This window comes from Drosophila ficusphila, unplaced genomic scaffold (assembly GCF_018152265.1).
Source record: "Drosophila ficusphila isolate 14025-0441.05 unplaced genomic scaffold, ASM1815226v1 contig_414, whole genome shotgun sequence".
Lineage (NCBI taxonomy): Eukaryota > Metazoa > Arthropoda > Insecta > Diptera > Drosophilidae > Drosophila > Drosophila ficusphila.
Genome location: NW_025064328.1, coordinates 19,890,428 through 19,915,187, shown reverse-complemented (window position 1 = coordinate 19,915,187; position 24,760 = coordinate 19,890,428). Strand labels below are relative to the sequence as shown.

Genomic DNA, 24,760 nt, shown 5'->3' with positions numbered 1-24,760 from the left:
GCTGCTGATAATTGTTCCCCCCCTTTCTGCACTCGTTCCCCCCCTCGGTACGTGTTTGTTGTACGTCGGTGTGTGCGATGAGTTGACGCTGGGCAAGTTCAAGTGTAGAATGCAATAGAGAACTGCATTGACCAGAGCGAGAGAGGGGACCCGAACGCGAGCTACGAGCTCTCTCTCTACGCATACGCATAGAAAAGCCGGCAAAATGCAAGGGCAACAGTGCTCGAGTGTGGGTTTGCGGGGGTGGAGGCGCTCATGGTGGTGGTGAGCATGTGGTGAGTTTCGCTCTGTTTGGGGTTGGCTAGACACATTGAACCACAAAAGTTCAAGATGAAAACACAAAATATCAACAATGACAGCTGAGTAGTGGGAACAACATATTTCGGATTGGGGGTTGGGGGAATAGAAGGGGTCTCTCTCTCTCTCTCTCTCTCTCTCTCTCTCTCTCTCTTTGTTTCTCTGTTTCTCTATTTATTTGGCTACGGGGGACACAAACACAAACTCAGCGGCCGTCCATGACTGAGTCTATGATGCCTTTTCCTCTTTTGGCCCTCCTCCACATTCTCCTTTTCCACTCTACTCCCCACCTCCCACCCCTCTTGGCCGACTGCCAAACGACTCTCAGTTCAGTAGTACACTGGAGCAGTTGCTCGAAGTATGGGTGCAACATGTATCTGTGTCTAGCTATATGTATCTCTGTGTCTGCATGTGTGCGTGAGAGAGTTCGTCTAGCTGCGGGGGTGTAGGGGGTTGGGGGAAGGTGGCCGACCGAAGTCATGTGCATGCCGTTTGTTGGGGTAGTTCGCCGGGAAATAAAAGAAATCGGAAAGGGCCGAATGCCATATAGTAAACATAGCTTGAGTCGCATTGACTAGAACACACCCTTTCCAGAAAAGTGGTTTTTATGGTGACTGTTGATGTAAGGTACGCCACAAAGAACTGCTCGGAATGGCTTTGCTATTTTGCTTTGGTTATGGGTTCCAGGAGTTAGAAATCATTTTTTCAGAAAACAGAACTTCAACGTACCTCAAAAATTGTTTAAAACTGCAATAGTGATTTAGTTTTACCATAAATCTTTAGTATTTTACATATAACTACAACAATTGTAGTCCAGAGCACGTTCTTACAAGAAAAGATAAGATAGTTCTTCAACATCCAATTCGAAACAGTTAGCTCTAGGTCGGAACTAGTTCAATATAATACGCTTTATCCCATGGGATAACACCACTCAAAACGAAACCAACAGTTGTTGCAGCGCACAGATACATAATGTATCTGTGCAGCGCTCTCCAGCCATCTGGTGAGTGTGCCTAAGTGTATCTGTGTGCAATTGGCGTGCGAGATAGCTGGATAGAAAAAAGAAACAGCAAAAGAGAAAAACTTGTCTACATGCCTGTCGCACAAGCTGCAAAATTTATGCGAAGACACACAAATCCACTGAACGAGAGACCGACAACGCTGCCGATGTTTGTTATTGTTGCTGTTGTTGTTGTTGTTTTTGTTGTTGTTGTCGTTGTTGTATGGTCGGAGCCTCTTGTTGTTTTTTTTTTTCCTTGCCCATAGAAAGGCTGCACCACTCCACCTCAGCACAACCCGCCACCGCACCACCAACCCGAACCTTGTAGATGCACAAAACCCCGACACAGGCACACCGAAAGAAAAAGCTTTAATTTCAATCAACCCCTACAAATACTGTTGCGATTTTTGTGCTGGCCAACCAGAAAGTCTTCCAGTTCGCAAAATTCATACGAATTTGGCCCAAAGAGCGTTTATAGCTTAATAGTTTTTGATTTTCTCCAATTTTGATCGTAATATTTCTCAGCGTGCACGGACATAATACTATCTGGTTGGATTTTCTTTGCGAGTCTGGTTTGCCTTGTTTGGTTTGGCTTGCTTCGCTTCGGATCGGATCAGTTCGGTTCGCCTTTGGTATGATTTTGACTTTGAATCGGGTGCCATAAAGAGACGGAGGGCGGGTGGCAGGGAGGGGGAGGCAAAGTCAGGTTTAATGTCGTTCAGTGGCGCGGCGACTTTTTGCAGTTGAGGTAGTCAGAGCCACGAGACAAAGGTGGGGGGCCAACTGGCGTTGGGAAGGGGAGGAACGGGTGGTTAGGCGGTTGGGCGGTTGGGCGAACGACGACATCAAAAGTGGGCTGAGGCCGCTCGTGGGCAAAAGGAACGCAGGGCACAAGACACCGCGCGACTGTGGGCAAATAGTCAAACATCGGTGGTTGTTTACCGATAAGCTATGAATGGCTGATGGGGAGTAGCCGGCGGACCGAAGGAGAGCCAGCGACATGGATGTCCGGCCGAAGCGTATTTACTGCTATTAGGTACATGGCCACAACTGGGTGGTGAGAAGGTCGTGTCCCGGCACAGTGGGCCACGTTGGGTTACAAAAAGGCAAAAGTAGTTTAGTTAGTTCCTACAAGATGCCTAACATTTTCATTTAATTTTTTTTTTCAAAGCGTATTAATATATATATACTTTAAATATAAAGTTAAAATGAGTCCAATAAAAATTACATTATGTACAATAATAGTCGACAACCATATCTTCGAATCGTTTCCTGTCTGGAGCAATATCCCTAATGCATTTCTCTTATCAATAAACTTTTTGGGTTCCCTCTTAAATAGTCTCCTCAATTGACCGACAATTCCTTTTTTTTCTTCTTTTTACTTTTTTTATGAGCTTGCATTAGGTTCACTTTAATAAATTGTGACTTCTGTCTCTCTTTTGAATGTTATTCTTCTTACTGCATATTGACATTTCAATTGGTTTTTATCAGCGCAATTTATTTTTACGAATTTCTTTCTGGTTGTCCCTTGGCTCAAAGAGAGCAGGCTTTTGAAGTTTTTTGAAATCCTATATCTAAATAAGGAGACTTATTTAATTTTTACCTTAGTTAGGGCCAACACAAATGAAGCATCAGAAACTTACCTGTAAAAAAAAAAAACAATAATAGATTCATTAGTTTGCGGTTCTGGAAAAATACATATTGAGTTTAACACTAAATATCTCCCTTTCAATTTATCCTAATGATAAAGGTTATTTGCCCAGATTTCATTAACAAGTTCGATCCATTGACAAGTAATTAACAACAATTCTCAACTCAAATCGCCACTTAACACACATTCAGCATCGATTCTGTATTTTGTTTCGCTTTGTTTCTGCTGTCAAATATTTTTCCGTTTTTTTTGGGCCCGGAAAAACCTTGAGCGAGTTAGGAGAGCTTCACGCTTGCCAAGTGTGCAATTTCCCTAGCCCAGCCAGAGCCTGACTAATTTGCATTTCAGAATGCAGGAACGAGGTATTGGGTATTGGATTGACGTGTTATCCAAGCTCCAGTCAATCTACCATATGTCAGTTTGGACTCTGGGAAACTCTGGGAAGAGCACATAAATCTTTATTATTCGCCCGCGCAGCGTGTGACAAGCGACGGCACATAAACATAAATGCGAAATGCAAATTGAATTTGAAATTGGCGAGCCTACACTTTACGGGCTGTCTACAAAAATAAAAAGCTAAATTAAATAAATAATGACAAAAAACCTCAAAATGTCTGTCAGTGGCGAAAAGCTTCCTTCGCTGCGGGAATATTTAGTCCAACATTTGATATATGAAAATATTTCCAACCGCTTTTCTCTAAATGTCCACAGCTAAAATGTCAAAAAAGTATGAAAAGTGAGATTTTTCAGGCACGAAATAATTTGTATTAAAATATTTGCTAGAGTGCATACACATTTTTACTTAAGTTTCGGGATTAAATACTACTTTTAACATTAAATTGATTAATTAGTAAATGTAACTTTTTAGAAGAAACGAAAAGTATGTATGTCTTAAGGGGGGCACCACTCTCGTTTTAAATGTTTTTCTATGTTTGATAGGGTTAATAAACGTCGTTCTGCTGATGGGTGATCTCCTTTTTTGAAGAACACTGAATAGTAATATTTGCCTTCTTATATTGTCGTGCGGGACAGTGTCTCCGAATGCCGCCAAATAAGTTCCTAATGTCAGTGCGAGTGTGTGGCATCCTCCAGGGTGCCAACGATTCTGATCGTAATGCCCACTGACAGCCAGTAGAACCGATGGCATACTAAGTAGGGGATGGGCGTGCCCTTGTGCCGCCAGCTATCGATAACGATTTCCTGCACAGCTAAATAGAAACGCAATACGGCCAAAGCAAAATTCATCAGCATTCAGGGGAGCGGGGGAACCTAACACTTGTTGCCGCCGCAAATCCAAACGCATTTAGTCGCTCTTCTGGCTTAAAAGCAAGTTGTGGAGGGCGGTGCAAGTGCAACACGCGCTTCTGTTTTTGCCGGGGATTGGGGAGCAGATGCCCCAGTGAGCGGGTGACAGCGTTGGCCGGCGAAGAGCTCCTGGTTACAGAAATAGCCACGCATTTGCCCCGATTGGAGCCCCTGTGCTGCCACCAAGCCCCGCCCCCCAACCACTTGCCACCCCGCAAACTAAGGCAACTTGTGTAAATTATTTTTAAATTGCACATATTTAATCAAGTGTGAAGTCTGCTGCGTTGCTGTCGCAGCACTGTGTATGCATGTCAAACAATTAATTAGTGCAGAATTCTCCCGCTGTTTGCTTAATTCGTTCATTTTGTTTTCTTATCCCAAAGTTAGTTTGCCTTGAACTTGACTTGCGGACTCTGTTTTAATAGAATCGTCCTAGCCCACATTACTAATTAAATCTTTGGTTAAATACCATCGTTTTAGTTACTCGTTTCATTGTCAATGTCCAAAAGGGAAGGTCAATTCAGCAATGCTCATGGAAAGTACCTTTGTCTAGGAAACAATTTCCACTTCTCCCCTTTGTCTCTGCACAATTTTTGTTAACAATGAACAATGAACGCGATTTGTTTCAAATTCCAACGATCTGTCACCAGCAACTAATTTAGGCAGCCAGATGTCGCGTTTGCACTCCTAAAATGCATACACACAGCCACAAGTAGGTATTTTATGTGAATAATCGCTCGCCCACCGAGAGTTCATTGAACGAACTGCGACGCAGTTGCCGCGGTTCTTACTCATTTTGGCTTCTCGCTTAGCGCCGAGTTTTACCTAATTAAGTCAACAAAGTGGGAACCCCAGACAGGCACACGCACATCCACGCCACTCAATAATTGAACCTTCCAAAAAGAAATATTTCATTTTTGGCGATGCAAAGATCGCCAAGAAATATCCCTTCTGACATATTATGCAAATTTATAATGGTACAACTAAAGCAAGTCTTATTAAAAAAATAACAATTTTACGCATTTCACGAGGTCGCCATCGTTGTTTGTTATTTTAACTTCCCCTTGTTAACTATTAAGGCTTTATTTAGAATAGCATTGTTCAATAATGGATATCCCTTTTATTGGAGAGTGTATTATCAAATTGTAGTCCCCACTTAAAGTAGCAAAACAAGTAAATGCAATTATTTAGCTTTTCATAATAACAGCAAAATTCAAATTAATTTCGTTAACAAACCGCTTAATGAAATTATTCCAAATAGAAACAACCAAATTATTTAAATTGGGATAACCAAGGGTTATTATATGTCGATATTAGCGTTTTTAATTCGATTTTGACACGAAACAAAATCTTTGGTAAGTGGAGTGTGAAAGGGAGAAGGTCTCCTAGATCGGGTTATTGTAGTTTATGAAGAATTTGAGCTGGTATTATTAAATTTGATGGCCAGGGGAAATTTTCTGTATGCATACTCTAACAAAGATCACTTCGTTCAAGAAGACCAACATAAAATTAAAAGGAACTTTTTAGCATTTTGCTAGCATCGCTCTGCAGTTATAGTTGTCTGGATTCGAGGAGGCCTCGATAGCAGTTTCATAGACTTTTGTTAAAATGTATACTTGATCTCACCACCGATTTTACAGACAAACTCAACATAACACGACGCTTTCGAAAATGGAAAACCTTACATCAGCAGGACTTCTGTGGGACAGCTCCTCTAAGAGGGAGCTGGTGGGATACGAAGCGGCCAAGAACGAGAACTGCATCAACCGAAACTTCTTCGAAATGTACGTGAACTTCCTGTGGATCTTCGCCTGCATCTACATTCTGTCGCGGCTGGCCCTACTCCTTGAACGCTTCCTCGGACCGCGTCTTCTGGCCCAAAAGCGCTGGTGCGACGTCCGGTCGATCAAGAACGAGTGGGAGCTGACCCTGGCGCTGTACGAGGAGGACAAGCGCCAGCTGGGCGCACAGGTGCGCGAGCTGCGCGAAAAGAACCTCAGCCTGGAGCGCGTGATGAACGAGCTGCGCGACTGCAACATCCACCTGATCAGCGAGAACTTCATGCGGTCCGTTATGCAGGAAGAGGTAAGTTTACCTTACTCACATATTCCGACCTTATCCTGTTCAACTTGATCTCTTAAACTTACTCGTGCACTTGGAACCAAGTCATTTAAGTGCCATTCGAACCTTTACTCAATCAGCTTCACATTTTAAAATATGAAACGTGTGACTAACCTATCTAATGATTTTGATGCAGAAACCGAAAACAGCGCCGTCCAACATCTACATCACCAACAGCCACTTCCACCTCACGGGCCAGGTGTTCGTGAACCAAAGTCAGATCGATCTTGGCCTGGATAATGCTCGCGGAAAGGATCTCGACACCTTGGGCGCCCACGGGAAGGGGCCCAATGTGTGGCTGCAGTACCTGAAGATGCGAAAGTGCTACATGGGCCCGATTGCCGATCCAAATTTGATAGCTCCCAGCAGCCCGGAGCATATGCTGCCCATTGTTATGACCACCGAGCAGTTGGCCAAGTTGCAGGGTAAGTGGACACCCCCGTCGCAAAGTGTCACTAACCATGGGTTTTCTTTTAGGCATGATCTAGTTCTTTTTTTGAAGTTCAACGCTGCCCAAATAGCAAGTCTTATTGTTATTTAAACAAAAAACAAAAAGGAAAAAAAATTCTTTTGCATATTAAAATTTAAGTCGTGCTTTACGCATTCAAAATTAGTTGCAATTTTACTTTTTCTGATCAAAATAAAAATTGGCTTAACTAAGCTTCTTACCGATAGTAAGCGATATTAGATAATTAGCAATACACAGTTGGTGAAGTACATATCCGACGGAATCGTTTTCATCTTTTATGGGTATTGCCCAGAAGGATAAACTTTCTTCAAGAAAATTTTGAATACCATTTGACGCACTTGGAACGGAAATGTCAACTAGTCCCCAACAGTTTATTTATTGTATTTGTATTTCAATTTCAATTTCCGTTAAGTGCTTTGGACCAAGCCAAATCGCTTCTATTTGCTTAACCACCTACCACTCGCTCCACCCTCTCCGCCCCCTCTGTTTCCCCTCCCCCGCCCTCTCCCCCTTCCCCTTTCCTCTCGCAGTCTGTGTGTCAACATCTGGCGGAAACGAAACAAAATAAATGCAAAATATGCCTGTCTGCCAGTCTGCCAGTTTGCCAGTCGCTCGGCTGTTTGTTCCAACTCGGACTGCTAAGACGATGACTTATCAGGGCAGAATTAAGCGATTGCTTTCTTCAGCGCTCCTCTCCCATTTGGCGCTCTGCCGGCACTCTCCATTTTATTTTCTTTGCCATGGGGTCAGTGGCAGTTGTCGTTGCAATTTTGTAATCAGTTGCCGGCTCAAGGTTAAATGCTCGCAGGCACAGTGGGGCAAAGTCGGCGGATGCGGGTCCTAGCCGCCCCTCCACCTCCACCTCCACCTCCCGCTTTTCCTGCCCCTTTTACCTTTCCGCTTTCGCCGGTTCGGTTGTCCATTCGGTCACATCGAGAGTCGCCATGTTTGATTTACATTTGCTCGGGTCTACCGCGCTTGTTGTTTTTGCTGTGCGGCTACTTTGTGGGTCATTTGCCTGTCTGGCTCATGAGTACATGCATGCGGCACTTGGAACTCGAATCGGGTTTACTTTGTTTTTTATTTGCGATTGTCACTTCGTTGATTTAGATTTATTGCCATTTAAATGCAATTTCATTGTGTTTTCTGGATCAGTATTGTGCACTGAATTGGGTCTCCTCCCCGCCCCCCTCTGCGTTCACACTTGCAGGCTTTACTGTCTGCTTTGACAATAATGACGCCGATGAAGTCTAAATCGATTAGCGTATACAAAATTCAACCGATGAAGTCACTGAACCAATTTAAACAATTCCCATCGCTATATTTCTTATATGGTTTCAAATCTGATATTTTGAGTCTTAAGGCAGCTTTATAATATTTTATGCGATTTAAGAAAGAGCTAAAATGGGAGTGCATATTTAAACTATCGGCAAATGTCTGGGGACTAACAGCCATAAGCTTACAAAAATATTTTCTTATTTTAAAAAGAGAAATAACATTTAACTTCTCTACACCTATTCTCCCACCAAAACTTGATTTACTTTATTCAAGGGAATTGATCAAGAATTGAGATTTAATCAAAAAGGTATTTTACTCACACGAAATAGGACAACCGCAGAATTACTGTAGCATTCTCCTGTTTTGTCCAATATTAACTTGTCATTATACAAACCTCTTTGCGGGTCAGGGTCTCGTAACACAACTAGCGTCATTGAATCACCCGCATCCTGTAATTCTGGCCCACTTTGCCTAAACATTTTCATTGTTGTGCTTGCTATCTATTTGAGCCAAGTCGCCTGGCCGGCCCCGCCCATAACGGCCAGGTGCAACATGGATGACGCAGTACCCTGTGGGTTTTTCTTTGGCTACACCATTTACGCAAATGGGAGTCGTAAGACGACCAGTGGCTTTTTATAGTTCGGTATTTATAGACCACCCACTGTGCGTGGCACTTTACACTTGACCAGCATCGCCTGACATTGGCAAGGCTAATTTACTTGCCACTGAGCCAAAGAATTAGAATTCGCGAGCCGCAAATAATTTCGCACATTAACCCACAATCGGGGCGTGGAGCTGAGAGCTGAGAGCGGAGAGGAGGCGGCGGAGTAATCTAATCGTTAATTGGCACACTAACCCCAAACAGAAATTGCGCTGCCATTGGCCCCATTCCACTCTGGCTGATAAAAATAGTTTACGTTTTATCAAGGTTATTTGCCAAAAAATAGCAAATAGAAAAAATCAAACAAAAGCGAAAACGAAAGTGGGAGCCAAAGCAAAACGAGTGCGAGGGTGTGTGAATAGATAGCCCGCGCCGAATACAATTGGGAACGACCTTGAGATAATGCCCTCATTTATGCAGTTGATATTTGTTTATTTACCGTCAAACAGTAGGTTAAATTGGAAGAATGGAAAAATTCTTCGCGTGCTGAGCAGTAAACTGTGCGATATTGGGTGCTCCTCAAGTAAAATTGTTAATTAAAAGTACAAAATATTACCAAAAATATATTTAGGCTTCCATAAAAACAATTTAAAAACAAACACATGAATGGAAATATTTTTCGATATTACCCAAAAACTATCTAAAGAAACACAATGATACAGTATAAAGATCTTTTGATTGCCACAATTTTGTCTAGTATACGTTTCAGTCTACAAATACAGATTCTGCAAATATTTTATAAATAAGTCAAAAATAAAAGACAAACTGTGTTTGCAGGTCAGTGTGCAATGGGTTTTAAAGATCGTGGACCCTGCCGAAGGATTCCAAAGGCATCTCAAGATTAGATCAGATAAGGTCCCAGGCTTATGAAAAATGCCGAGTAGCGGGCCGGCGGTCCCCAGACAGGGAAAATGTTTGTTTACCCAAAAATTAGGGTCATGGCTAGAGACGTCGCTCGGCGTTGCCGTCCCGCTATCAAGTGTCGTCTACGTTCTGTTCTCTGGTTGCGAACGTGTATCTGTGCCGTGCGAAAGCGAAAAGATACACCCAGACACTCTCATCGGCAGTCGGCCTGTCTCGGGTAAAGGGAGGAGGAGGTGGAGCAGTAAGTGTTCATGACTCCCATTCTAATTTCATTTAAATGCCCCCTACGTACAGACGTGCTGCTATCTCGCTCCCGGCCGCCCCTTGTGGCACCCCCTGAATGCCAGACGAAAATTTCTATATACTAAATTGCAGCCGACGGCGGCCATTTTGTTTTTACTTTTATTTCGTCTGTTTTTTGGCAAAATTTCATGATGCCTTTGTATTGCCGAATCGTGGCTGTGGCTGTGGTTGTGGCTGGTGTGACTGTGTCTGCCCAGCGCCCGCCGCTTCCTCCCCGCAGCCCCTTGTACGTGAGTGTTGAATATAGCTGCGACACGCCCCGCACGGCCCCCACTCACACACGCCTTTATCATAATCATCGTCATTGTGGCTTGTTTTGCGAAGCGCAAAAACGTGTTGCCATCGCTTTTATTTTTTCGCTTTTTGTTGATATATTTTACGAACTTTTTATTTGTTGTTATTGTGGGGTAAATATTTGAAATTCTCTCGGTTTGCCTGTCTATGTCAGTAATTTTTGTTTTTTATTACTCTTTGCATCTGTGTTGTTGGAAAAAGAACCAAACAATATTAAAATAATTGGGAAGAACAAGAGAACACCAGTTTTACAAGGACTGTATTAAACTAGTATCCCAGTCTACAATGTAATACAAACAAATACACAATAAATAATTGCTTAATTTTACGTTAACATCCAACCAACGACCTATAATACGATAGAAATACAGAACAAGTCACATAGCGTGCAAGAAGATGGAATTCTACAGACCTATTCCCCGTGTCACATATAAAAACTTATATAGCAAACAAGCTAGCAAGTAATAGACAGCACAAATTCTCGTGCTTGCCAACCGGTCCTGTGGCGCAATGGATAACGCGTCTGACTACGGATCAGAAGATTCCAGGTTCGACTCCTGGCAGGATCGAAAATAATTTTTTTTTCAGTCAACTAAAGTTAATTTACGAAAGAACACTAAATCTTACAAAAACAAATTAATTAAATTAAAAAATGTATTTTCGCCCAACGTGGGGCTCGAACCCACGACCCTGAGATTAAGAGTCTCATGCTCTACCGACTGAGCTAGCCGGGCACTTGGTAAGATGGGCAGCATTAAGGCCAGAAGTTTGTGTTCCTTTTGCGTGAGCAACAACGTAAAATTAAGATAAACACAAAGTAGATAAATTTATACTTTTTTGAGTGCGCTCACTTGGTTGGACTAAGCTCACATTGCGTATGCGCAATCCAGTTCTTAGCACATTTGGGTCAAACTAATTATCAAATTGTATCAACGACTTTGATGAGTGGTCCGTGGCAAAGATACTCAGAATGAATGTGATCAGTGCTCGTTTTATTACATGTTCCCCCGCTATTACACGATAATTTGCGGACTCTTTTGCTTAATCTGCTGAGGCACTGGGGGAAATTTCATTTCATTCAGTGTCGCGACTCTCGCTATCCGATTCTCTCTCTTAGTTGCTCACAACTATTCATAGATTTCTATTTCATTTTCACCCTGACCCACCGCAATAGTTTTTATATTGCTTCGTCTACCCCTTTTCTCAGTCGACAGCTGCAACAATAACAATGCCAACTATTTATGGCAAAATTCATTCGCTTGGTTGGTGTTGTTGCTAGCTTTCTATCAGAGTTTTTGCCATTGCTCTTGATTTAGTTTATTATTGTTTGTTGCTTTATAGTGTTTCTTTCTCTCTTTGGCTTCTGTTTTGTTTTTTCTTTCGCGGTTCATTGAGTTCCCCTGCGATAACCGTCAGAAACCATAGCCACACGCACAATTTACTACACACAGAACGAAAAAAAACGCCAACAAATAAAGCCGACTTTTAGCAAGTGCGAAATATTTCGCTGCAAACAGTGCGTGTGTATTGGGTGCGGTGCGTATACGCAATGTATGAATCATATTACGCATACGCCACATTGTCTGCGGCGGACAGAACGATATGGTTTTTTATTTGACTGAATTTTGTCCGCTAACCATTGCAATATATGTGTTTTTTCAATTTGCCCCAATGCAAAAATTGATTGGAGCGACCCTTATATCTTCATTTTTCCATTTTTCGACTTTCTCTGTTTCAACGTTTGTTTTGTAGTCCCGTTTTTTCATTTACTGCTTTTTGTTGGCCTTTGTTCTCAAATTGTTTTTTTCTGCTGCAGCGATTTGAAATGCTTTGTTCTCGTTTCTCTCGTATAAATATGTATGTTTGTAAATATATTGGTTGAAGTTTGTATGGGTGAATTTTTGGGCAAATTCATTTTCAGGTATTATCAATATTTATTGCGTTTTAGGTTCATTGTTACCCGCAATTGAACATTTGTTTTTCGCAGTAAACACAACCAAAGTTGTACGTACATCAAATGTTTTTGTGTATTGATGTGCACAATAAGTAAATCAATTTAGTAAATACATTGAACTTGAAAGAAAAGCTTCTGGTTTTTGGGAGATTAATTCGCTAGCTGGCCTATGTATGTATATTACATTTTGGTTATCAGTGCAAAATAAATAGAAAAAGTGTAACAACAGACTTTATAATTATGCACTCTCGCTTTTAAATGAATATTTTCTACGTAAAACGCTTATCTCAACATATGTATTACAAGAAAAAGGTTATAGTCAACTGACTCAACTGAGGAATACCCTAAAAATGTGTCTTTTACTTTTACTTTTTACTTTTTCTGCGACGTAGCGTTTTATAAGTAGTTATGGAGCGACATAGAATTTTATAGGGACAGGAACACTTTCACTCTTTTTTAAACGAGTAAAGAGCACACGAATCTGTACATTTATGTATTCCTATTTGTATAGTAAAAATTGGAAGAGTACACAGATAGTACTAAACAGCTGAGAAGAAGAGAACAATGTCTTGCCAAGACCATTAATTAACTCAAAACTAAGAGAGGAAAATGTGTGTGGAAAGGGGCTAAACAGCCATCCTCATCTTATTTGTGTTTTCTTCTCGATATTGATTGATGTTTTATAGCTATACAGTTTATATATACTGTTTGCAGAAGTACAAGTATAGAGGCAGCCATACTCAGGTGTGTGTTTATGATTAATCGCCAAATATTGTGGGGTACAATGCTCTCAACGACCGATAAAGATTCCGTTTGAATAAGCGTTTGCGAAATGATAAATATGCAGTTTAGATGAAAAGTAAACAGAGCAAAATTCATTTTTTAACGTAGTAACTATTAGTTATGGTATATATTAACTAACTATAACTTAACTAACTATATTATTATTATTAAATCTGTCGCTATTGAAACTGCTAAAAAAATAGGCTAGATGAATCAAAGCGAAATGTATATTTAGCTCTCTGGCATTTCGACTTGTTTTGTTCAGCGGCCATTTTGATGACGTTGGGCTGAACAACTGGCTGACGGACGGACTGCCGCTCTGACTGACCGTCTGGCTGGCGAAAAAAACTCACAGAAGAAAAACGCACTCGAGCAATTGTCTCACCATTACACTCACATTTACCGAAAAGAGGGAGAAATTCAACTGTACATATATGATGACGACTGACGAAATATACAAAGCCCCTCCACCTTCCTCCTCTCTTTCGCTCAGTGCTTATATGTGTTAATGGGTCTCTGACCTGATTTAATAATAATAAATAAACTGTCACGAGCAAAGAGAACACGAGGCGGGGAGCAATAAATACAAGTTGAATAAACGTAAATAAATAATCACATGGATAATTCTTTAGAAAGGCAACGAGTCACAGCAATATCAAATAAAAACTGGATTTACGACAAAAATTTTTCAGAAAAAAAAAAAATAATTACAAGTGAAGTGTATTTAGAGACAAAATTTATAACCACATGCACATTTTAAAAATTAGGAAATTCAAAATGGCAAACTTTGAAGAACTTCAAATATGAGAGTTCCATTTTTCTTTTTTCAAACATAAAATATATACAGTTGTCGGAAAATCCCGGATTTAGCTGGTTTCAAAAAAGTTTGCCAGTGGAGGGAAGGTAAAGTTCTGTCGGCACATTTGCATTAGGTAAATTTTGTTAAAGAATAAAAACGGTTTTGACTGTCCTAACTTTATATACGAAAAAACCAAATATTTAATTCAAAATTTTGTGTGAACTTAAAAAATGTTTTTGTTTGCTTACACTTATTATAATTCATTTTTTTAAAGAAAACAATATTTTACGCCTGTAAACATTGTTGTGCTTTTCATTTAAATATCATTATAAATAAATTTTTTAAGTTATAAGCTGGTTAAATTTTTTTTTTTAACAACACTACATGGCATATTTGTAAAAATTACTAGAGCTAGTACGCCTAATTTAAAACAATTCATGTTCTAAGTGCGAAATTCCCCAAACAGTCCCTTACAGCACTGAATCGCACTGTACAACAAAGGCGAAATATAACAACAAAATTATCGTATGTTTGCTTTTGTTGTTGTTGTTATTAATAATTTTTGCCAAATTCGCCTGGTTTGCCAGTGTGAGTGAGACAAGAGTGTGCGTGTGACCTTGAAATGGGTTGTGCTTTGTTGTTGGCACATTTTGGAAATTATCGCGCGTGTTTCTGTATTCGCGTATACGAACACTCCGCCCTCCCCCTCCCCCCGCCTCCGCCTGCCCCCTCACTCTTCCCGTCGCCGCGTGAAACGAAAGTCTCCGTCGCTTTCATTTCGATCGTGTACGAACGTCGGTTGACAAAATGCAACCAGCTAAAAAACACATATGTATGTATGTGTGTGCGAGCGAATTCGCATGTGTATGTTCGGGCCAAAACGAAAGAAAAAGAAAAATAAAAAGAGAAATTAAATGCGCTCGGTAATTATCAGAGCCGCTGCCATGAAATTAATTATCTTTTTACAGAGATGCACGATAAACTTGCGCGCCTCGCCAAAAGCCAAAGTTCGCTGTATTAATTCAAGGCCAAGTGCGATACGCGAAAAAGTGCAAACAGCAGCGGGGCGGCGACACAACAGCAACAACAACTGCGACCACAGTAGCAGCAATAGCAATGAGTATTCATGTGCACACAGGCGATACATATAATATTTTAAATACACGAACAGACTTCCATGCCAGCGCAAATATAATATAAGTATCAGCGAAATCAGCACCGAGAATCACTGGCGAACTGGCGAATGTGTTGCGCAAATGTTTTCTCTTTTCGTTTTGCCCTGTCTCCGCTGGTGAAAGGGGGGTTTTGTGGGGGGAGTAGGGATTCGAGCACTGGCAGAGTCTGCAACACAATCTACTAAGATTTTTCAGTTCCAAAACAATTTTTCTTACTTGATTTCGCTACAAAAGGTTAGTAATTTCGAAACAAATATCACTACAGTTCTGATGAACAATGCGTGCGGATGAATGCCCGCACTTGTTCTAAGCCCTCGACCAAAATTGTTTCAATTTTCTAATTCTAGTTATTCTTACGACTCTAAATTGTTTTCTATGTGTTCCAGGTTAGTCAATGTTAAGTGATAGGTACAGTGAAAATTGATTCCAATTCATACTGCCCATATTTTCGTACTGATATACACCGTTTAAACACCTTTTTAAATAAGGAGCTTAACCATCTTATCAAGGACGAAATGAATGATGAATGTTCTCCTGCTGAGGACAACCTCTATTGTGTGTGAAAAGAACGTCATGAAAGTGCTAATCACCTGTCAGTGGGTAACCCCTGTGCTCAAATGCAAATTGAACTGTCTCTCGGAATCAGCACCCCATTTTTGCCTTTCCTAGAAAAGGACTAAAGCCCAAAGTCCATTTGTGGCGCATATCTCAGGTTTATTGGACAACTTGAATGAAATGGGATTAGGGGCAAAGCCTGGGAAGCACCGATCAAAGTATCCATCAAAACAACAACGTCATGATTGTCTATGTCATTATCCGGTTCATTATGTGGCTGATCGTCATCATGAAAGCGAAAATTTCACATGAATTTCAAGGACAAACCCAATGTGCTCGGATGTAGGTATGTGTGTTGTGTATCGGGGGAATTTGTTATTTTTTTCGGTTCTTCGTCTGCTCTCTCGCGTTGGCTTCTTTTTTGCAGGAATTAATTGTGCGGGTTTTGCATGAGGCACTCACACACACAACCCCACTTAAATACTGCATTTATATACATTTGCGAAAACGAACAACGAAATGCTGAAGGCAAACAAGAACCCGCCACTCTGGAATCGACAGCGTCGCACGAGGCTCTTGTGCTAATGGCATTTGGCCTATTTATGCTTCCACGTATCGAGCAGATCCACGGACACAGGCGCACCAACACCACCGCGGTGGCAATATTAGGTAACGCTTTGCTCCGGGGTTTCAAATTCGTTTTTAACCCTTCGTCGGCGAAGACTGCAGTTGGAAAGTTAATTGGGTTAAAAGCGCACTGGGTTGCACAGGGTGCTTCAAAGGTTCTGTAATATTAGCTTCTGTCGCAAAGAAACCCCAAAGGAACAAAGGAAAACCTTTACAAAATGCGAGCTTTTGGTTTTGAAACAAACCTCTTAATCGCATCAGGAGATATTGATGTAAGTATTAATAAAACGCATTTAAAATATTTGGAAAATAAGCTGAATCTTTTTTGGAAACTGAAGTTTTGGACATACACTTGAATTCGAAACTGATCTGACCCTGTATTTTCAGGACTGCGTTACCCGCATCCCGTTCCCTCCTGCTGTTGCACTTATCCATCGCCAGTCTTCCTCCCCTCAACTTTTTGTCCACTTGGGCAAAAAAAAAGTACATACAAGGGATATATGTATATCTATATTCAAGATCAAGGTCAAACTATATATAGAGGCTTATGTGAAGCGAACTCAAACGAGAAAAAGAGAACGAAGGGAAGAGAGACCCGCAAACATGTGCCGGCCCAAACACAATGGCAGAGCCTTTGGTCTTGGTCCGGTACCAAAGTCCGACAGCCCTTCAGTCCGCCAGACCGTCAGACGGCCGGACCGTTCTCCCTCTCCCTCTCCCCTGCCAGTTCCCCTTCCCCTTGGCTGTGGCGAGCAACCCCTGCAGACCATTTGACACACTAAGGCAGAGTCGTGTGCTTTTTTTTCTCCTTTGCTCTCTGGACAATGGCAGGCAAGTGTACCTGCTGGCTGGCAAAAAAAGCATCTGCTGTCCCTCCGCTTTAAGCCCAACGCAGACGCAAAGACCTTGAATGGCCGCTGCCAGAGCAAGACGAACCAGAACCAGAACCGCAGCGACAAATTTGAGGAACGAAGGATCGCATTTGGTCAAGCCAAAGGTTCTTGGGCACAATCAGGAAATGCAAGCACGGACAGAGGGGAAAGGGGAGAGGGGAGTGGCCGAAACCAGTTCCCCGGCTTTGATACTCAGAGCCTTTTCTGAGTCCAGACGCCGAGCCAGACTGGCAACGGTTATCATGTTTCAGGCGCATGATTGAAAAATCATTGTTGGACGCCGTGAGGAGCCTCCGCCGCCTCCTCCTCCTCCTTCTGCTGCTTCTCCTTTTCCTTAGTCCCTTCTTCGGGTTGTCTTTCCTCAACGTTGCGTGTCCTGCACAGATTAAACCGAGTCTGGCCATATTCTTGGGCTCGGCCGTCTAGACATTAGGCAGGGTAAACCTAATTGCATGCATTGCTCAATCGATCCGATCAATTCGACTTGGTCGGGCGGCTAAGGTTTCTCTGGAAAGTGCCTGCAGCCAGCACCTTTTTATGCTAATTTGCGTGTTAGGTGAGCCTCAGGTCCTTGATGTTTAAGGGAAGTGCGGCTCCTTTTTTGGGACGCATCTTCTGTGAATACTCAAAGAAACGTACAAAACTAGAGCGATATTAACATGATTTATATTCATTTTTCGGCCAGAATTAAATCAAGTTTACTTTATATTGAATTCCTAGAAGGATATTTCCACACAGAACGCATTTAACCAATCCTTCAGGGTTTTTCTGCAGCAGACTATTAATGAGCCGGATCCTCAACACTCGCGTATAAATCACTGACTCCACAAGCCAACTAAGCACACGACAAACACCCCGAAAACCAATGAATTGAAATTGTCAAGAAAATGTTGGAAATAGTCGAGAAATCAAGCGTGATCCCATTCAGCTGGCAAGAAAGCGGGGAAAGGTCTGTGGTGAGTGGGAGGACTCCTTGGAGGATTGTTTGTGGAATTGCGCATACGCCACATTGCACACGTTCGCCCCTACCCACTTTGCAACTGAAGAGGGAAAACCAATCGCTGGTGAAATTGCCAAGAAAAACAACAGCAGACCGAAGAGGGGTTCGGGACAGGGTTATGTCTGCTCGGAGTGTCCTTACAAAGGCAACAGCCTTGGCATGATTTCATTACGCACACTCGCTCCCGCCCACTCCACTCCCCCTGCTTGGTGGCCCCTTTTAGGGCCTCGCAGCCCGCGCACCGCCAGACGTATCCCCAAGTCGAGGTGGAGTGGAATGGAGTGAAAGCAGGCGAAGTTCGGGCGCACGCACAATTCGGGGCTTCGAGGGGGACCCGGCCGTAGCTGAAGGATCGATTATTTTCGGGCCGACAGTGGCCATTTTATTTTAGGAGTCGTAAAAGCAGTCCCAAGGACCCTCCGGAACCCCAAATGGAGGCTGGAGGGCGTTGGCTTGTGCGTGCGTCTGGCGGTGAGGGCTTTTGTGGGTGTTCCACCTCAAAGCCTCACCGCCCCCGCCCCCGCCCCGCCCACTTTCCACCCGCAAAGTTTACGATGCCGAGCGTTTAGTGCCAAAAAACGACGTCGACGTCGCCGTCGCAGTCGACAAATGCGTGTGTAGTCGTCGTCTGGCGACCTTCAACTTTCAACTTTATTGCCATTGTCAGTCAGCCGCCTACAGCCGAACCCCCCGACTAATCATCTGTCTGTCTGCTCGTCCCGACTGCGGCGCGTTTTGGTAATTTCGGGGCTTACATTCGCTCCACGTCTGGATGCGAGTCGGGCGGTTTTGCGGTGGGTGGCAGAATGGAAGAATGGAAGAATGGGCGGCCCGGGGGCTTCGGCCTTTCATTTGCCTTGTCTGCAGCGCCCATGACCTTGAAGCCGGCCACGTTTTCACGTGAAAGGTGAAAGGCACGTTCTCGGCTTATGTCTGCGTGTCGCTGCCTCTGTGTGCGAGCGTTTCATTGAGGCGGGGCGTGCATTTGATTCCTTTCGGTTCGCCGTTCGTGCCTAATTCCCTGTTTGCTTTTCCCTTCGTCCTACGTCATACACATTTTCCTGATTACAATCAACTTGTATTGAAAATTTCGCAGATGCGATTTGGCACCAACAACTTTTAAATGATATCAAAAACCTGTAACTTATAGTTTGATTCTCTTGAGCAGAGCTCAAAAGCTTTGCTTTCTGATACTTTACAAAATATCATATCAGAGAGATTCTGTATACGCTTTTACATTTTTCTAATCAATTAGTAATTTAAAAAAAACCTGAAATTGGGATGCAAACGAGTGCTGAAATTTAACAAAAAAATGATGCCTGCTTTTATACAATTTAAATCACGTTAAATAAACTAATAATCCTTATGCTTTATAGCTTTCTTAAATTTATAACAAATAACTTTAGTAAATACCTTTTTTACTTTTTGATGAGTGGACAAGTACCAAATTTCGCCCTGCTCAATATTTGTTATAAATCGATCTAAAACGTAAAACATTTTGGCCCCTTAAGAGCAATAAGGCTGTTCCTTTTTTAATTCAGTTTTCCAGTTTTATAATCCATATTGTATTTCTTCTGTTTTCAATACGTTGGTTCCCGAACATTGGATTCTTATTGTAAGTATTTAACAATTAACAATTAAGAACAGCAATGCGAAATCATCACTAATAAAACTGGATGCACCGAAGATTAAATCGTTATATTTTTCGCTAAGTTTTCCGAATTTCAGTTGAATTAGCCCAACTAACTTGTTCTTGACCTAATTTATCCAGCAACACCGTAATGTTAAAATAAATTAAATTGTAAAACGCCATCTGTTGGTCATATGGGTAATTAGTCATTAATATAGTAGTAACACAAATGTTTCTAACATTTTTTCTGATTTTTGGCTGTACACATTCGAAACGATTAACATCAGCCACTGAATTTTGAGTTAACAGACTTTTGTGGCGCCACATGTTATACAAAAGCGCCCTCTGCTGTTATAGCTAACAGTGTATTTTGACTTGCCATCACTTTGTGTAAAGCGCCACCTGTTGGTCACTTCGTCAGTTGCGCACTGTTCCCATTTGCCGCCAGTGCAGCCAATCTGGCAATTTTTCGCACAACTGGCCTTTTCGAACTACCCCACGTCAACTCTACACCAATTAATTTCTCTTATTAAAGGAAAATCTCGGAGGCACAACTCACCTGCTTTGCCGGTGGGGCTGTAGGGATCATAGCTTCCGGCGGACATGGGCGAGGCGTAGCCGTTGGACATGTTGTAGCTGTGGTTCTGCGAACCGGGAGACGGTGAAAGCGGCGGCGCAGAGCTGGGCACGCTGCCCGGACTAGGAGTGGACATCCAATCCTCTGGGCTGCGGAGCAAGTGAGAGAGTGATGAGAACAAGAGTGACCTCTGACCCGGTGCTCTGGGCTCTGGGGTATGGCTTACACATCTAATCGCGGCCTTTTGTTGGGCACGAGCACCAAGTGCCCGTTTGCTGCTGCTGCCGAAGTCGATGCCGCCGCGGAAGAGTTGGTCTTGTTGGATGATGTGGCTGCCGCTACAGGGGCAGGAACTGTGGCGACACTGGATCCTCCGGCGGCCGAGCTCACAGCAATGAGGTCCGGCATGGGCTCGATTTTAATTGGGGTGGGCGTGGGCCTCAGTTTATCCTCGACAGCGGTTGCAGATGTGGCTGCTGTTGTGCCGCCATTCGCACTGGCCACATGCAAGGTCAGGGCGGCATGGCTCCTGCTGACGGGCAGCGAAGAGGCGGGAACTGTGGCAGAGGAGGATGCTCCTCCGTGCGCCGTTGCGGCTAGTTGTTGTTGCAGCAAAATGTGGCTGGGTATCGTGGAGCGCTTTTGCTTCGTTTGTACCTGTCCGTTAGTCGTCAACATGACCACGCCTTCATGGTATCCATTTGCATAGATTCACATAATTGCCTAGGCCCTATGATCCTGAAAACATAGCAATTAAAATGGAATACAAACACCATTAATAAGTAAGAGTGGAAATTCGGCTGTGTTGGCCAATTCGTTAAATTGGAGATAAAATAGAGCATAGGAAATGATAAACTAAACTGGTTCCGAAAACAAGAAATATCGACTTCTCAACATAGCTCTTTTAGCCAATTTCTGAAACAGAGAAACCTAATCTACTCGAGTATATCTAAGTTTATTTTACCTCCAATTTACTATTTGTAAGGTGATATTATCCTATTATCTGTGAGTCCAAAGTGGGCATAAAAACTCCACCTCAAACAAATGCTGATTTTTAAGGGTTTTATAATTTTAGTCAGAAGTTTGCAACGCAGTGAAGACACTTCAGACCCCAGAAAGAAGGGGAGACCGGGGGGTTTTGAGACGGGTTTTGTTTTTTGACAAAAAATATAATAGAAAAGCCATTTTTCTGCCCGTACAAATTTTTAAATCATAGTTCAGTGTAATTTCACTCAGACAAGAGTATAATTAGTTGAAATTTTAGTTCGACCTTCAAGTTTTGCCTGCCTGCTCAAAAGTTGTTTTTTATGGATTTTCGCAATGTTCGGGGGGTTGTGAGACACAAATTTATAAGAACGAAAATGGCTTAATTTTATCAAAATTGTTTATTTTAATCTTTATTAAGGCATATTTTGTGGTCTACAATTTATTCAAATTGAAAAGATTTTGGCTTTTTTATAGCAGCCACAAAAACATTGACATCAATCGCAGATTTGGCAGTCTGACTATACTTATGTCGCACCATGATGACTAAAGAAAGAAAAAACGATCATCAAAAACACTGAATCCATCAAAAATATCAAAATTATCATTAAGCGTTTTGGTTTTGTACAGAAACACTATATCAGGCTATAAATTACAATTTTATGTTCCTAGATGACGCGGTAATAGAATGTCTCATAACCCCCCGAGAACGTTGTCTCACGACCCCCCAATAGCTATATTTTAAATATGGCTTCTGCTTTACGGACGCATTAAATGTTTATGCAAAATTTGTTCCGTGTTTCAAAAGGCTACTCACCAAGGAATGTTTCGGATGTATGCAATCTCGCAAACCGCTTGTAAAACAAAGCGAAAAGACAGCAAACACGAACGGTCTACAAAACTTTCGATCACAAAATTGGAGTTGCGATTTGGGAAGACATAAAGAATCGGCATGAGCGGAATATTTGTGATGTGGATATGAAGATTGAAAACAAGCAAGAAGTTTCGCAGTCAGCTGGTAGATGTCGCGCTTTTTAGTTAAGGGCTGTAAGCGCGTCTCACGACCCCCGTGTCTCAAAACCCCCCGGTCTCCCCTATATAAATTCTTGATCAGCATCACGATCCGAATGGAAATACGTCTGCCAGTCTGTATTTTTCTATGTAAACTAGTCTCTCCGTTTTAATGCTATCTTGCTGAAACTTTACCAAAAGTTGTATAGTTAGTTAGTTAGTTAACGGGCGACTATATCAGATAGCCCTCATACAAGAGATTGTAAAAAAAACTATCCTCATATCGACTTAATTTCTTCCAGATGGTGTTTTTTAACTACTATCAAATTTTGTATTACATTTCGGACAACTCTATCATATAGAAAACATCGAAAAATATTTTAATCATCTTTGATAAGTAATGTTTATATCCCACGAGCATGATTTTTAGAAAACCAAGTTTTTTTACTGCCCTTGAATCGATAAAAAAAATGACTACAAATCGGAATGTATATCATATAGCTGTCATAGGAAAGGTCGAAAAAAATATATATAATTAATTGATATAAAATTATAACAGCGTTGTCTTTGATTAGAAAATCATGAATTTTGGAATACAGAGTTTTTTAACAAATTTTTAATTTCGAATTAAATTTCATAAAAATATAGTCGTTCCATCATATAGGTGTCATATGAACCACTGTCGAATATATAGAAAATTAGCAGTAATTTTTGATGACTGCACAGGTATATCACTGATCCGAAACTAGCTTCCTTTCTTGTTTTTCTATGTTTTTATGTAAGTAAACAAGTAATAAACCAATATATGTGGGTTATACTCGTGTGTGTAAGTCTCCCATTTGAAACAATTAAAGGCGATGATTAAAACTGTATAAAATTAATTTTTTGATTTTAATAGTGATAAAACGTACTACTCACAACTTTACTAACTAACATTATTACTTATTTAACATTATACATATTTGATTTATTTAAAAATAAGTTTTATTGGCTTTGATCAAGTAACATATTTTCGTCAAATTAGTAATATCATTAGAAACCTGGTTACTTTAGTTGTTTTTAACCGAAATACAATTTTTCGATTATAAAAGAACTACATATGCTCCGCAAAATTTTTTTATTGAAGAATTTAAAAAATAAAAAAACCTTATTCGCGAGTGAGCGGCGTGTTCTAGAGCTCTACCGTGAATGTATCTAAGGGTTTATAAAGCGGATTATCTTAAAGTTTATAGTGTTTTATGCACTATCGTCAAATAGAGTTGTTTATTCTGGGCCAGTAAAACCATAGTAAGTTATGTTATCTTCAAGGAACAAAAGATTTGGTAATTCTGCATAATATCAGAAAGGAAATCCTTTTGCAAGCAATCTTTGAAGCTAGCTTCGATGAACCGATATGCTGATATGCAGGTAGAGATTCTCTTACATTTTTTCCTTTTGTTAGTACAATCCCTTCCACGTCAGCAATAAGCGTTACTCTACACTTCATTATTAATATTGATGGATGGTGATCCTGCTCAAGAATATATACAGTCGAATCCCGATAATTCGTACCCCACTAAATCGAAAATCGCGATAATTCGTAAAAAATTCTGTTCCCTTGAAAAAAAATTCCTTTGAAAAAAATCTCGATAAATCGAATTCCCGTCTAGTTCGGAAAAAAAAGTGACCCCCTTGCCATTTCGAATTATCGGGACTTGACTGTAATAATATATGTATAATTAAAAAACTACGAATTTAGAATATAAGCGGCGGTGCGAGAGTTTAAAGGGTTCCGTTAAGAGTTATCTGCTGGAAAACGCTTCCCTCGCCGATGAGGTAACAGGCTGAGTTATCAGTTATCAGATCTCAAAGGCCGCACTTGATTGCGCGCCTTTTGTTTCATGTGGAAAAATCTGACAATGGACGTCCCGGTGTTTCAAATGGAAAGATAGAACCATCAGACAATCAGGGGCGTTAAAGAAAAGCAAGCCGGTGGTTTTGCAAAAACAAACAGATGTAAAACCGTAAAATGTCACAATTGTGCCGAAAAAGAAACCCATGTTCCCCATGGAACAACGAACGTTGTGTGTGCAAAAGTGTGTCTTCACTTGTAAAATACTAAATACGTAGGGGTTCTCCAGTTTCAAATTAACCCCGATAATGATTTGGATGGAGTATTATTCGGACAAAGCTCCAACACTTGGATCTTCTAAACTTCGCCCAATGTCAATGTAAAAATACCTTGTTGAACCAAAAAAACACAATCTTTTCCTATAATGGATCCTGGTTTTAATCAGTGCTTCGATACTCAGAATATTCAATCCCTGAATACCGCCTTATTTTCCTATGATACTCTGCAAGGATTCCTATCATGATAAGATGGTGATTATTTCATGTTTTCTATTTTATTTAGGTACATATTATTATTAACAATTAATTAAGTGTGGTGTGGTGGAGGTGTATCCTTCACTGCGGTGAAACTTCTGACTGAACTTATACTAGCATCTTCAAGGGTATACAATCAACTTCCTGTACTATACTGTCATTTAA

The 24,760-nt window shown here is 41.3% G+C and overlaps 2 protein-coding genes, 2 non-coding genes and 1 pseudogene across 6 annotated transcripts in view; 3 read left to right on the top strand and 2 right to left on the bottom strand.

Annotated features, from left to right (window-relative positions):
• Window positions 1-24,760, bottom strand: part of LOC108089654 (ecdysone receptor) — a 91,083-nt gene that overhangs the window by 41,791 nt on the left and 24,532 nt on the right. For all 3 annotated transcript variants that reach the window (XM_017188025.1, XM_017188024.2, XM_017188023.2), the window contains 2 exons: window positions 20,463-20,974; window positions 20,219-20,385 (listed from right to left, as the gene is read on the bottom strand). In XM_017188025.1, coding sequence (XP_017043514.1) covers window positions 20,219-20,385; window positions 20,463-20,914 — 619 coding nt within the window. In that variant the 5' untranslated portion in view covers window positions 20,915-20,974. The remainder of the gene's footprint in view (window positions 1-20,218; window positions 20,386-20,462; window positions 20,975-24,760) is intronic.
• On the top strand, window positions 5,829-7,052 carry LOC108089655. Its single transcript, XM_017188027.2, has 3 exons — window positions 5,829-6,338; window positions 6,511-6,799; window positions 6,852-7,052. The coding sequence occupies exons 1-3, from the start codon at window positions 5,925-5,927 to the stop codon at window positions 6,860-6,862; spliced, it is 714 nt and encodes a 237-aa protein (XP_017043516.1). The 5' UTR covers window positions 5,829-5,924; the 3' UTR covers window positions 6,863-7,052.
• On the top strand, window positions 10,740-10,812 carry Trnar-acg. The gene has a single exon. It is a non-coding gene; the product is annotated as a tRNA-Arg (tRNA).
• On the bottom strand, window positions 10,905-10,977 carry Trnak-cuu. Its single transcript has one exon. It is a non-coding gene; the product is annotated as a tRNA-Lys (tRNA).
• On the top strand, window positions 23,966-24,585 carry LOC122320048 (annotated as a pseudogene).